The sequence below is a fragment of the Panthera pardus genome, unplaced genomic scaffold, assembly GCF_024362965.1.
Source record: "Panthera pardus isolate Hobbes unplaced genomic scaffold, ASM2436296v1 HiC_scaffold_16, whole genome shotgun sequence".
Lineage (NCBI taxonomy): Eukaryota > Metazoa > Chordata > Mammalia > Carnivora > Felidae > Panthera > Panthera pardus.
In genome coordinates, this window is record NW_026526721.1 from 55,367,138 (window position 1) to 55,380,958 (window position 13,821).

A 13,821-nucleotide genomic window follows, 5' to 3' on the forward strand; every position below is an offset into this window, starting at 1 on the left:
GTTCGAGGGGAGGGGTGGGTGTTGACTAAAAAAGCTAATTCTAAGTCTCGATAAGAATTAAACATGCAAAGATACAAAAGAAAATTCTCAAATATAAAATTATTGACTATCCCTACCAAAACAACTTGGGTCCAATGTGAGAAAAGATGGAACAATCAATGAAAAATAATAGACATTTTTTACAGAACTTGGCCCAAATACAAATAGGAATTTGACATGCAGTAAAGGTGGCAGTGCAGATCAATGGGGAAGAGACTGATTTTTCAATTAACAGTTTGAGGACAATACTGTATCTATCTGGAAACACACACAGTTGGATTTTTAACTTACTCCTTTCACCAAAATAAATTCTAGATAAATCAAATATTTAATAATATAATGACTAAAATCACTATAACAAGGAATTTCTTTCTACTTTCAGCATTTGAATGTCTTCTCTAAATAGGACTACAAAACCAGAGGGCTGGGGGGCTCTGTCAGTTGAGAGTCTGAGTCTTGATTTCGGGTCAGGTCATGATCTCACAGTTCATGGGTATGAGGCCCATGTCAAACAGGGAGAACAGCAAGGAGCCTGCTTGGGATTCTCTCTCTCCCCCTCTCTCTCTCTCTGCCCCTCCCCCACTCACACTCTCTCCCTCTTCTCTCTCTCTCTCAAAAAAATAAACTTAAAAAAAAAAAAAAAGAAAGACAAGGATGGAGCGAAGACCTTCCACCATATTCCATCTCACATGGTCTGAATTTTGCATTATGTGTATGTACATAAAATTAAAATTATACAATTCCACAAATATTAAATGTTTTATTGCTTTTGTCCAAAGTTGTAGACATATCTAAATTTAAAAAAATAATCAGTTATCAAGGAAAATGTAAAAACACAATTTACACATGTATATGTTCACATTATAGTTAGAAGATTTGCACTTTTACTCCAACTCAACAATAGAATTATCATATAAACAATATATTAAAGTTTCTGAGGATTTATATTTTCTGCATTACTGAGTAATGGCTGTAGTGGAGACAGGGCATGTGGTCTTTCCTTTTCAACACAAGTTTTAAGTTTAACTGTAGTCCTTTATACACTGATTTTGAAAACCACTGTTTTCTAGTTTTTTAAGTAGTCATTTAAGTGAAACAAAATGTTTAAAACAAAACAAAAACAAAGTCATTTAAGTGAAAACAAAATTTAGCCTAACTGACATTTCCATCTTTCTTACTAGCTCACATGGAAATGGGAGAACTCTAGAAATAGTTTCTGAAATAACAGGAAGAGTTAGGGAACAGGGCTGCAAATATGTAAATTGTAAATCAGTCTCCATTTCTAAAGCACACAATTTTCTTACAGTTAAACAGGGCAAACCATACAATAATGAGTACAAAGGGAAATATTGTTTGAAAAGAATCTTCCTTTTTCTTACTGGCATTTTTTAAAAGGGCATATCTTTTCTCACATTTAATTTTGAGAAGTACTTTCAGTGTTTTTCTAAAAGGAGACTGTGTCCTGTATCTGTAGTTACTTTATTCAAAGCGTTCTGAACAAGGGGATTATCTTCTTTAAGCAAAGCTTCTAAATAACTGTCAATCTGCTCCAGGTCTCCTGCTGGACCGCCCTGGAAAAGAGAATCAACAATCATGGCAGGCGAAGACGCTACAGGGATTATGCTTGTAATCTGGGTGGCCTCTGAGCAGCCTTCCCTGCGATTCATGTAGCAAGAAACCCACATCACACTGGAATAATGCTTTTAATCTCTTAAAATGTTTTTGCATTTCATCTCATTTTATGCGCACAAGTGGTTAGGAACTTGAATCATTTTTTTCTTCTTTAGTGGAGGTAAGTTCAACTGGCTTTCCTTCTATTTAATTACTTGTCATATTCCTAAAGCCACCCTGCTTCCACCTCATCTTCCTCTGTTATAGGCTCTCATCTCCCGTTTTAAAAGTTCATGAATCTGAACAGATGAGTAGGTGAATTCTGACTTCTCTGTCGCTCCTCTTCCCCTCCACCATCCTTCCCCGCAGCCCCCAGCTTGTGCCCTCATGGGTCACCTTTCTGTTCTTCCCCCACTTCTCTGTCTGGGTAATTTCACACTCTCCTTCCCTGGGCTGCTTAATCCATGAACAGCCCGACAAATGCTGCCTCTGTACTGACTTAAATCTCACTCCCTCAAGAGCACCCATGGGTTCAACCTGCTCTCCAGCTGAGCTGGTTGGATAAGAGAATTCTTAGAAAGGACCTTTCAGAGACATTTCCAGTTTTATGACTGTTCCCAGTGAGTGTGTGGCACCACCATCCCAGCTTCTCCATCCCTCACCTGGTTCTATTAACCTGCTTGTGCATGGTTCCCTCTGCCTTAGGCCTCTGAAGAGTACTGAGGCCCAGCTTTGTGACTGGGGTCCTGTCCCTACAGACAAGCATACATGATATTCATGTTCCCCTAGATTTTCAGATATTCACTGGCCCTGAGGGATGCCCTGTGTCACCCTTCTGACACTGACGGCCCTCAGTCCATCTAATCCTTTGCTCTCTGCCTGGCAAAGCACACTTCCTTCTAGGACTTCAGGTTGGTTCTGTCCCCAGCCTCTTCAAGTACCTGCTCTGTCCATCCACTTTGGATGGATGTCCATCTATCTCCTCTCTTGTCTTCACTCTGTGCCAGTGAGGTGGCTCTGGCATTCAGAGGCCGTGAAAATAGAAATTTCAAGTCAGGGATGAGAGTAAAATATATTTGGGCAGGAGCCCTTTGAGTACCTCTCCAATGATACTAGATGAAGCATGTCATATGCTCACTCTGCAGGCTAAAGCCCTTCCCCTCCTTACCAAACTTTGTGAATCGAGCCAATTAAATTCATACAATTACTCTGGCTGCTGTGCGGTAGCCTAGGGGTTTGGCATAGAAGGAAGAGTTAATCATTATTCTTTCATTTTTTTCCCTAGCTACACATAGATTTGCTATTATGAAAACCAATAATTTTTATGAACTTTTTTTGATAGTAGTATCGCACTTTTATTATATAGAATTTCTTTGGTGTCTCTAGTGTTTTGTAGTAAAACAACAATCATCGCTGAAACCGTCCCATGGTGGCGGGCTCCGTACCAGACTTTTCACACATAAAAACTTTTGCCGCCTTTTGCAGCGAAAAGAACCAAAAGGAGCTGTACTCGAATCCCACTCTTCCGGCAATAAATGAACTCAAATAATGACTTTGGTAGTACCGTCGATAGAAGCACAGATAAAATTACCATATGTGGAAACAGCATTAAGCGTCCTTTTTTATTTCAACACGGAAATATTTCAGCTGTTGCCTAGACCACCCAAGGTAGAGGGAGGGTGGTATCTTTTTTGGCTATATACTCAAATTAAGCAAAAAAGATTTTCTGAGTTTCATTTTGTATTTAATATAAGAGAAATCCCAAATAACCCAAAGGACATATATTTTGTGAAAGAGGAACAGATTCACCTTGAAATGTTCACAGCCGACTGAAACCCAGGCAGCCTGGCTTCAAAGCCCAGGCTCATCACGTATACCATACTGATGAGTGCCAGTTTCCTGGTCTCTCCCCCACCCCCTTCCTGGACGAAGTAACCCTCCACTCCTCAGTCAGGGCTCTCTCGGGGCATTCAGGTCCTGCTCTCACACCTTACGTGGCCTAGGAGGGCCCTGTCTCCTGTCCCAGACTCAGGACCTGTGTCTGAATACAAAATTCCACATGCTTCTTAGACTCTCTGTTGATTTCTCAATTTATTTCTAGCAGCTGCAGAAAGACTTTTCAACCACGGCTACATACTTTTTATTTTATGTGTTCTATCCAGCATTTCTATATGCTGTAGAAATAAGATAGGCTTTTCCTCATTAGCTCAACCCATCATAGCAGCCCTGTTCATTATGTGTTCATATATCCAAACAAGATGCACAGCATACCCCTACAGTGTTTCCTGAAGTCTCTAACCTCTCCTCAAAGATTAGAAGAGTCTATTTTTATTTATGTACTGGGATGAGAATTATAACATTTTGTTGTTTAATAAAATGAGAAAAAAAAATCCTAATGGAAATATACTATTGAGGAGACGGGGTGACCAAACTACACCAACAGCACAAGCAAAGGTTCTAATTTTTGTAAGAGAAAAAATAGCAGACCTCATGTATACTTTCAAAATTCATTTATGTACAATTTCAATATCCTTACATGGAGAATAAGGGCTGGGTTAAATGACTCGTCCAAAGCCAATAAGTGGATGACAATGTCAGAGGAGGAAGCTGGCTGAATGCTCTTTCCACAAGGTATATTCCTACTACTCAAAATTGCATTACCTACCAGCTGAAGTTTCTGCAACAATATTGCCAGTTTTACCCGAAGATTATTCAGTTTGTCTTCAGTAAGTTTTCTTTTTGCTTCACATTGTCCCAGAGATATTTCATTAACCACTCCTCTTGTATTTGCTTCGTAGATAATGGACTGTATTTTTCTCTTTAGTTCTCTTTCATATTGGACCATGTAAACATGCTGGATCTGGGAATGTTTTCAAAAACAGTTTTAGTATATTTTTAAAGTATTACTTTCCCTCCTCATATCAGCAAGCGATTTCATATTCCAATTCTGCACACACGTACCAAGTGTCAACTCTATACCTGTGCACTACAGGTGCTCGAAATTTAAGACATGGTGATACCCTTAAGGAACCTGCAATCTGACGGAAGAGGAAGAGAGACAGTATGTGTAATACTCCAGTAACTATAAGGATGAGAAAAGCACAGTAACTATAAGGATGAGAAAAGGATGAGTGAGCTTGGAGATCCTTGCTTGGGAATGGAAAAAGAACCCAGTAATGGCGAACCTGTCCTCCCACCAGTGATACCAGATTGTGCAAGGCACAAAGGGGGCAGTTGGTGGTGCCTATGACCCTCTCTCCACAGCAGCAGTAGCTCACAGGCAATGACAGAACGGCTGGCTACTCGGGGCTTTCCTGGCAGATGATGTCGTGTTATTTATAACTCAAGTCTGTAACATCTGAAAAGCACAGAAGCTACAGTAAGAGGAATTCCTGTTCTGTCACTCTCTTCGTGTCCCTTATCTGGAAGCAGAATACGGTCATATACATACGCATATGACCCTTGCTAATTCGAGAGTCTTGGATGCTTTCCAAGGGTTCATGCTGTGACTGAGACACTCACGGGGTAGAAAAGGTAACGGAGAGGCCAAATGTTCCAATTTCAAAATGACATTAATTGCTTGTATCAACACTTGGAGAGGGCCAGGGGATATTCTGAGAAAAGAGATACAGAGCAAATCCTGGTTCGATACACATTTCAATGTTTCTGTAATAAGGAGTGTTCTGTGTTCAGATATGACTGGGATACCAGAAAAACTGTAAGGTAGCTTCATTTGTCTTCTGGGTCTACCCTTGCCCTTCCCCTCTCCCCAACACTCACTAATACCTGCTGGCCCTTCCCAGACACTGTCCACATCAGCATCTTTTTTTTTTTTTTCTTTTTTTTTTTTGGAATTTATTTATTTATTTATTTTCCAATATATGAAATTTATTGTCAAATTGGTTTCCATACAACACCCAGTGCTCATCCCAAAAGGTGCCCTCCTCAATACCCACCCCCTACCCTCCCCTCCCTCCCACCCCCCATCAACCCTCAGTTTGTTCTCAGTTTTTAACAGTCTCTTAACAGAAACCCATGGGGGAGGGGAAGAAAAAAAAAAAAAAAAAGAGGTTAGAGTGGGAGAGAGCCAAAGCACACCAGCATCTTTAAGCACTCATTGCCCTCATGTATTTCTCCCTTTTCGATAAAATCCTTTAAACAAACAAACCATACCCCCCTAAATATTTTGAATTCCACTTAAAATTCACTAACCATCTCCTAAATTCAAGGCATTGAATTTTGTTATAGGTTATATAAAGATATATAAGGTCCAGCCTTTGCCTTCAAGAAGCTTCCAGTCTATAGAATGAGATAACACAAGTGTGCAAAAAATGTGTCTTATGGGAAAAGATGCACTGTGCTGCTAGTGAGGCACAGATATTATTAGAGTTGAGAGGAGGGTACAGATTCTCCATTAAATTAAAGATCATTGAAGTCCTGACTTAAAATGCTTGACATGGATTAATATCAATAACTTACCCTCCAATTATTTATGCTTTGCATTTGCTATTAATCAAGAGTATTTGGGAACAGGGACCCATTTTAGAGTCTTAAACTGCCTGGACACTTGAGTGAGGGCACCAAGAATTAACAAGATGCTGAAATCCTTGATCTGGCTCTACCTATTCTTACCTTACTTACTGAGTTGCAGGCCTCATTCTTCCAGGAATATACCAACCTCATTCCTGCCTCAGGCCCTTCGCCTTTCCTGCTTTCTCTTTCCATTTGTTCAGCCCTAACCTACACAACGCTCATTCTTTGCCCTTCAGGTCTGCATTGGCTCAGGTATTCCTTGCTCACGGCATCTGAAATAGGCTGTCCCTTCCCCAACATGCACTGTCACTGTCTATCCCCAGCCCCTGTACAATTATTGTATGGCATATCACATATTTATTTACAAGTTTAGTATCTATCATTATGTGATGCTACATTATGCTCTGTTCATTACCTGTCTTTACTCAAGAATGTAACCTCGATGTAAAAAAAAAAAAAAAATTGGTTTTATTCACCTCTGTGTTTCCCATGCCTGCCACACGTCACTAAATAGTGAGGAGTTAGGAGAGCAGATGTACAACATTCACAGCAAGAGAATTTTAAGCACGCAGACCAATCCTGTCCTGAAACCCAGGCTACATTCTGAGATCTTGGAAGGGAACCTACTTTTGAACATCCTCAATTCAACCTACAGGAAGTTGATGATTTACAAGGCAACAACCACCTCCTCCAGAAAGCTTCATAGATGTTTTTTTGTGGAGGCTTTAGTCCAACCCAGGGAGTGACATCTCCCATGGCCTGAAGGTAGAGTAGGGTAAATAATTCAGCTCAGCCGGAATAAGAAGGACAGGGTCACAGATAGTTCAGATGTTACCAGTCACTCAGGGCTCTTAGTGTTCAAAATTCTAGAACTTCACAGTATTTGCCATTCTGAAAAATGGCCAGGGAATACTTTTTAATAAAAGCAACAGTAGTAATAATAATAATAATAATAATAATAATAATAATAGGATAAAATTAAAAAGAAATCTGAAAACAACGGTATTGCTTATCAGCAATGAAAAGGAACATACTATTGATAACGCTCGATGTGAAGGGCATTATGCCAAGTGAATAAAGCCAATCAGAAAGTGACACGTGCTATACGATTCCATTTCTACAGCATTACTGAAATGACAAAATTACAGAGATGGAAAACAGATGCGTGGTTGCCTGGAATTGAGGTGCTTATCTGTGCACAGTGTGACTATAAAGGATGGCACACGGAGATGTGTGGTGGTGGGAGTTCTGGATCCTGATTTTGGTGGTGGTTACACAAGCTTACACATATGATAAAATGAGACACATATTTCACTAATGTAAATTTTGTAGTTTTGATGTTCTACCACAATTATATAATTCCATAAGACCTAAGCATTACGAAAAAATTGAAAGGTATATGACATCTCTCTCTTATTTTATAATTTCCTATGTATCTATAATTACTTAAAAAATAAAAAGTTCATAACAACACTTTGGGTTTTTTTTAATGTTTATTTTTGAGAGAGAGACAGACACAGCATGAGCAGGGAGGGGCAGAGAGAGAGGGAGACACAGAATCCAAAGCAGGTTCCAGGCTCTAAGTTGTCAGCACAGAGCCCCACATGGGACTCGAACTCATGAAATATGAGATCATGATCTGAGCTGAAGTCGGAGGCTTAACAAACTGAGCCACCCAGGCACCCCCAGACAACACTGTTAAATACAGCATGACAAGGAATGTTTATATAGCACACTACATTCAAAGTCATATTTTGTCTCTCAAAGTTCACAATTTTGTAACCAAGCAAACTATATTTCCTTCAAACACTACCAACCAGTTTTCTGATTTAGTCTTCTGCTTTTCTCAGGCTAACATCTCTAGAAGGTTTCTATAAAAGGTAGCAATTTTGAGAACTTTCAAAGTCAATGTAAAAGGACTTCTGGTTGCATTAACATTTTAATTAAGATGAGTAGAGAATTGTAACAAGATGAGAAGCTTAGTTCTGCTGGCTAAACCTACTCTTGTAGAGGTATTTGAGGAGGATCAAAAATGGAATTCTTTTCGAACTCCTTTAATTCAGAACAGAATTAGGATTTGAAAGAAAGGATATGCAACTGAGAGTTTAATTTTCTGCCTTGAATTTAAAAAGTCCGAGTTCTAGCAGCTCTGGAGCCCCAGAATCCTAAGAAGTTAAGGCAGTCCTACAAGATCTACAGATTTTGTACTCTACATATAAGTATATGCATGTGAGCCTTTATGTGGTCAGGCACTACAGCAGAAACAATCAACTTTGACTCAGTGCACAAATGGTAATAAGGTCTAGATGCATTCAAAAGTACTGAGTGAATGCAACAGGATATAGAATTTGATAAGAGAGAATTGTAACTTCAAGGATTCTATAATCTACTAAAGGAGAAAATAAAATACAAGAAACAACTACAATACAAGGCAGAAAATTTAACTAACGCTAAAATGGTTTTAAGTTTCTCTCAGAATACAGAAAGTCACATGGACAGACTGAGGAAGGCTTGAAGTGAAAGGCAGCATTGACCAGACTCCACATAGGGTGGACAGGATTTCAAGAGGCCAACTGTGGACTGGGAGAGTAGACAAGTATGTCGTGGGGGACAGCACAGGGAAAGGCTAAGAGGCAGGCCAGTCTAGTGGAATGGAGCAATTCCATTTTGTATGGGGCAGATGGTTTGTGAGAGGAAAGAATAAAAGATGGTGGCTCAGGTCAGGTCACATATGACCACCTGTGTGGTCATAAACAATCTCTTACTATTAGCAGTTATGGAAACCAGGGCATGGTGACCAAAGACATTTGTGACTTATCAAGGGTCCTCCTGTGCTTTGTTGAAGCTATCTTTACTAAAAGTATGCAGCGTAAGCCAAGTTGCATAGATCTGTCCTCTACATCGATTTCAAAACATGATTTTAATAATTTTTATAACCATCCACCTAAAACTACCAATTATTAATAAAATCCTCATGACCAAGCAGTTTCATATTGGAGAAGTCATGATTCCAATTGTGCTATATTTTGCTTGCAACATCTCTGTTTCAACAGGAAGTCATGGGGTCCTGACTGTTTAGCTTCCTTTGATCCTTTGAATTCCACTTGCCCTAAACACAAAGAGAATTCTACTCATCAGCTCTGCTAACACTGTTCCCGTGTATAAATAATTATTCAGTGTGGCCTCCAAAACCCAACAACAACCTGGCTCTATTACTGATCCTATAGACATTGGAAAAATGCCATTTTGTATTACATACATCATGTATGTAAAGGACATACATAAGCCTGGATAAATTAAGATCTGTGACACCCTAATTCTTAGCAAATTTCTAAGTTTCATGGTGTGAAGTATTTAAATCAGAATTCCCTAACCAGCAAATTAAGATCTATGGAAGATCCAGGAGCCTTACTGGTAACTCTTCAAGCTGGCTGCCACAGGTTTACGGTTGGGACAGTTCCTGATGGGACACTAAACAACCTGCCCACCACACCCTCCCCTTTTCATTGTCAGCAGCACCCCCATATGTGTCTCATCATGCAGTGTCAAGCTCTCTAGTAAGTAAACAATAATTCTTTTATACCAAAAGGCTGAGACACTGTGGTACGCCTATTACAAGTAACACGTGCAAACTCTGTCACAGGATGAAGTCTGGGTCAGAAGATGGAAGAAAGTGATGCAGAGAGTGAGCTTTGGGTGGGATGAATCTGGGTTCCTGAATCTGCTACTTATTTGCATCATGACATTGGAATATTGTCTTTCTGACTCTCTAGTTTCTCATTACTAACATTAAGACAGTGGCACCGACCTCCCAGTGTTGAGAGAGTTAGATGAGGGAATGGCTATTAAAGGACTAGTTCGGTGCCTGGCTCTACTGTCTCTTGATCAACTGAAGTTTTTACCTTCACTGATGAAAATAATACTAGTGCTCGAACAGGATCAGAAATATTTTGAGTGAAAACTTTGTCTTGTAATCTAGTTAGGAAATGCTGACAAGTATGTCTTGAGGCTGAAAAGCGTTCAGTTACTCCTTTTAAACAAACATTATTCAGAAAATAACCTCACTCTTCAATTGAACAATAACGGGAACCTTCATTTCCAGCTGTTTAATCACAGTCCAGTAGGCACTCAGTCAGAGACATCAGAGGCAAATATGTCCACAAGAGTGTTATATTTAGGCCCATCCTACACTTCAAATGCTTTGTGATACAGCCTTTCTAAGAAGGAATCTGGCTTAGGTTCTAATTTTCATTGCAAGTTTGTCTGGTTACATGTCTTTAGGAACTTACTTCACAATTCGATTTCATTTATAAAACAAGAAAATCCAAATCTACTTCGTTCCCTACAAAAGAGGTGAGGCGATGCCTCCGTTTCTGTGCACTTCATACAATTCCAGGGGGAGCCGTGCACCTCCTGGTCTTTATAGGCTCGCATGCAATTATGACAGTTTTCCAGAAGATGGCTGTGAGCATAAGTACTTGTACTAGGATTAATTGTTTTTATAACTACTTTTATAATGGAAAAACCATAAACTTAAAAAGCTGTCAATAGGATACCAAAAAACAAAACAAAAAAACCCCAGAGATAGCAAGTTGTCCAAAATAATTAAAAACTTTAATCTACAAATGATTTCTGGTTTAGTCCAGTGTCTCGAGGATTTAATGTATTTCTTAAAGACACAGGATGTCATCATGTTTTCTGTTCAAAATATAGACCTACTCTAAGTTCATAAGTTTTATGCTGTGGAAACGTTTGCATTTTAAAATTCAAAAAGATGTTGCTTTGTGACATCTGATATGCTACACATTAATCTTATTCTTGATAAGAGAATGCAAATTTGATTTCCTTCCAAATCTAACATTTGGAAATGTATATTATTTCTCCTTTGGAATATGGGATCATTTAGAATATAAATGACTACATTGAAAAAAAGCTTACCTGGCTGAAGCCCATTCTCAGCTTTTTGTTTGTCTGCTCTGGGCACTGCTCCAGCTGTTTTGTAAATGATAACAGAACAGGATATTAACTTTTGGAGGATGAGCTGTCTACAACAGAGTTATAACATGCAAGTATCTAGTACTAAAAAGCATCAAAGCCTAGAACTGGCCAACATTGGTACTGTGGGTCTTTTAAGGCTGGGTCTAATTAAATTAATTAACTAAAGTATACCTCACCTTATCCAAAAAAAGATTAAGGCAGTTTACATAATTAATAAACAACATGGTTTAAAAATTGCAATAGAAAAAAAAAGAAAGTGAAGGAAAAGTAAATGGCAAATACTAAGTACTCAAGACGGATGTCAAGAAGGCAGTTGGAGTATGGGTTTCTTGAATGGGAATACCACAGAAATAGACTGGGGAGTCACTGGCGTATGGGGCAATACTCAAAGTCACAGACTCGTTGAGGTCACCTAGAAACAGGACTTCACAGACAGAAGATAGTGGCCCAGAAATGGGCCCTCAGGTGTGCCAACATTTAGAAACCAGAGAAGGAGTTCAGTTGCCAGCAGAAAAGACGGGAGGGAGAAAAGCAAGAAAATGAGAAGTGTGTTGTCATGGAAGTTACACAAAGAAAGTGCTTCCAGAAGGAAAAAGTAAGGGCGCCTGGGTGGCTCAGTCAGTTGAGCTTTCAGCTTCAGCTCAGGTCATGATCTCACGGTTCGTGAGTTCGAGCCCCGTGTCAGGCTCTGTGCTGACAGCTCAGAGCTGCTTTGGATTCTGTGTCTCCCTCTCTGCCTCTCCCCTGCTCACTCTCTGTCTCTCTCAAAAAAAATAAACATTAAAAAAAATTTTAAAAAAAAGGAAGAAGGAAAAAGTAGTCAACTGGGTTGAAGGTCTCCAAGAGGTCAGATAAGAAGTGGCTATTGCATTTGGTCACTGGTGGCCTCACAAGACAGTCCAGTGAAGTAGTAGGGGCAAGGATGAAGTGAGGAGGTAGAAGGCGAGGAAACAATAATTACAGATTAGAAAAGTAAGGGGTTTTCCCCAGGATTAGATTAAGGCATATGGCCCCTCTGTCAAATTAATCATTTGGTGTTCTTTTCACTAATAGCCATTCTATGTACATCCATCCCTTCCACAAGCAATGCTGAGCACGAAGGTGGAGAAGCCATCCCCCACCCTCCTGTACCCCAAGGTCCCTCTCCACTCCAGTGAGCAGCTTCTGGCGGCCTCAGGCCTGCACACCTTACTCAGCTTCACCACAGCCTGCAGTGACTTAGCAGCCTGGGGACAAACTATTGTGAGCTCAGGCAGCAGAACAAAGTTTTCCTTCTAATCATAATATGGCACCGTCCCTCAAAGGAGATTTGGTAAATACAGATTTTATTCATCTTTCCTTCTGATGTGTGACTGATTCTAATAAGACTAGTGCTCTGGACACCTGACATGACTGACCTACCCAATCCTCACTCAGCCCCTCATAAAAGGTGGCTGAAGAAAGGTATCCAAGGGATAGAAACTAGTTTTGGTGTCATGGAGGGAAGGCAGAAACCATGTCATTTCTTTTCATTTCTGCAACTTTCTCTGTTCTCAGTCTGTAAGACCTTCCCAAAGTTTATCTGAACCTCGGCACACTGGTTTTAAATGCAGTTTTCATTCGGAGTCATCCATTTGGTATAAAGATCCCCATCCTCGTTCACGTAATCCATTCTAGGTGAAGACACAATGTGTCTTCAATGAAGATTAAGTTTAGGCTATTCTGTCACTCCCTCAAAGTTCCAATAAAGCCAGTTTACCTCAAAACTTGCCATGAGTTCCTCCACAGATGTGTAGCCAAATTCTGATGGTAGCCGATGCTCAGAAAAAAAGTACAGAAGAATCTCCCTAGGAATAGGAGCACAGCAGAGATGGTGATATACCAGGAAGAGTGATGCAGCACTCACCTGTCAGAACTGGGTATCTCCTGGGTGTTAAACATCTCGGCAAAGATGAACATTCATGCCCACCAAATGGTTTTACCACTGTCATCAAAGTCTTCCTCAAAAAGCACAGACTGGGGAAAGGGAGGCGGGTGTGCCTATAAAAGGGCAACAGGAGGAATCCTCATGGTGATGAACTGTTCTGTATTTGTGTCAATGCCAAGATTCTGTGATAGTGTTACCACTGAGAGAAACTAGGTAAAGGGCACAAGGGATCTCTCTGTATTATTTCCCACAACTGCGTGTAAACCTACACTTATCTTAAAATTAAAAGTTAATTTAAAAAAGATAGGTAGAGGGGCACCAGGGTGGCTCAGTTGGTTGAGCATAGGACTTCGGCGCACATCATGATCTCACAGTTCCTGACTTTGAGACCTGCTCAGCATGGAGCCCTCGCAGAAAACAAGCATGATCTCACAATGCCCAACCATAATCAAGCAGCCCGGGAACGCCCTGCACCTACTTGAGTGTTCTCAAGAGAACTCAAGTTCTAAGAAAACTTAGCATTGCAAAATACCTGGAGGAAAGACATTGTCTAGTGACTTTTTTTTCCCTAAGAAAACCAAAGAACTTAACTCTCCAGAGTAATTCCTTTTATCCAGGGATCCACAGATACGCAGATACTCTTAGGAATCCTATGTGAACCCTGATCTTTCCAGTGATTGGCCATTGTTCTGACAGGTGCTTCATTTTGCCAAGAGGCAGTAGCACCCTGCCCT

At 40.1% G+C, this 13,821-nt stretch overlaps 1 protein-coding gene across 1 annotated transcript in view; it reads right to left on the reverse strand.

Moving 5' to 3' along the window:
• Positions 1-4,143: 4,143 nt before the first annotated feature.
• The window catches only part of MORC1 (MORC family CW-type zinc finger 1), a 162,134-nt gene continuing 152,456 nt past the window's right edge, over positions 4,144-13,821 (reverse strand). The window contains exons 24-26 of the mRNA XM_053903323.1: positions 12,920-13,007; positions 11,122-11,175; positions 4,144-4,510 (exon numbers count right to left, since the gene is read on the reverse strand). Coding sequence (XP_053759298.1) covers positions 4,151-4,510; positions 11,122-11,175; positions 12,920-13,007 — 502 coding nt within the window. The 3' untranslated portion in view covers positions 4,144-4,150. The remainder of the gene's footprint in view (positions 4,511-11,121; positions 11,176-12,919; positions 13,008-13,821) is intronic.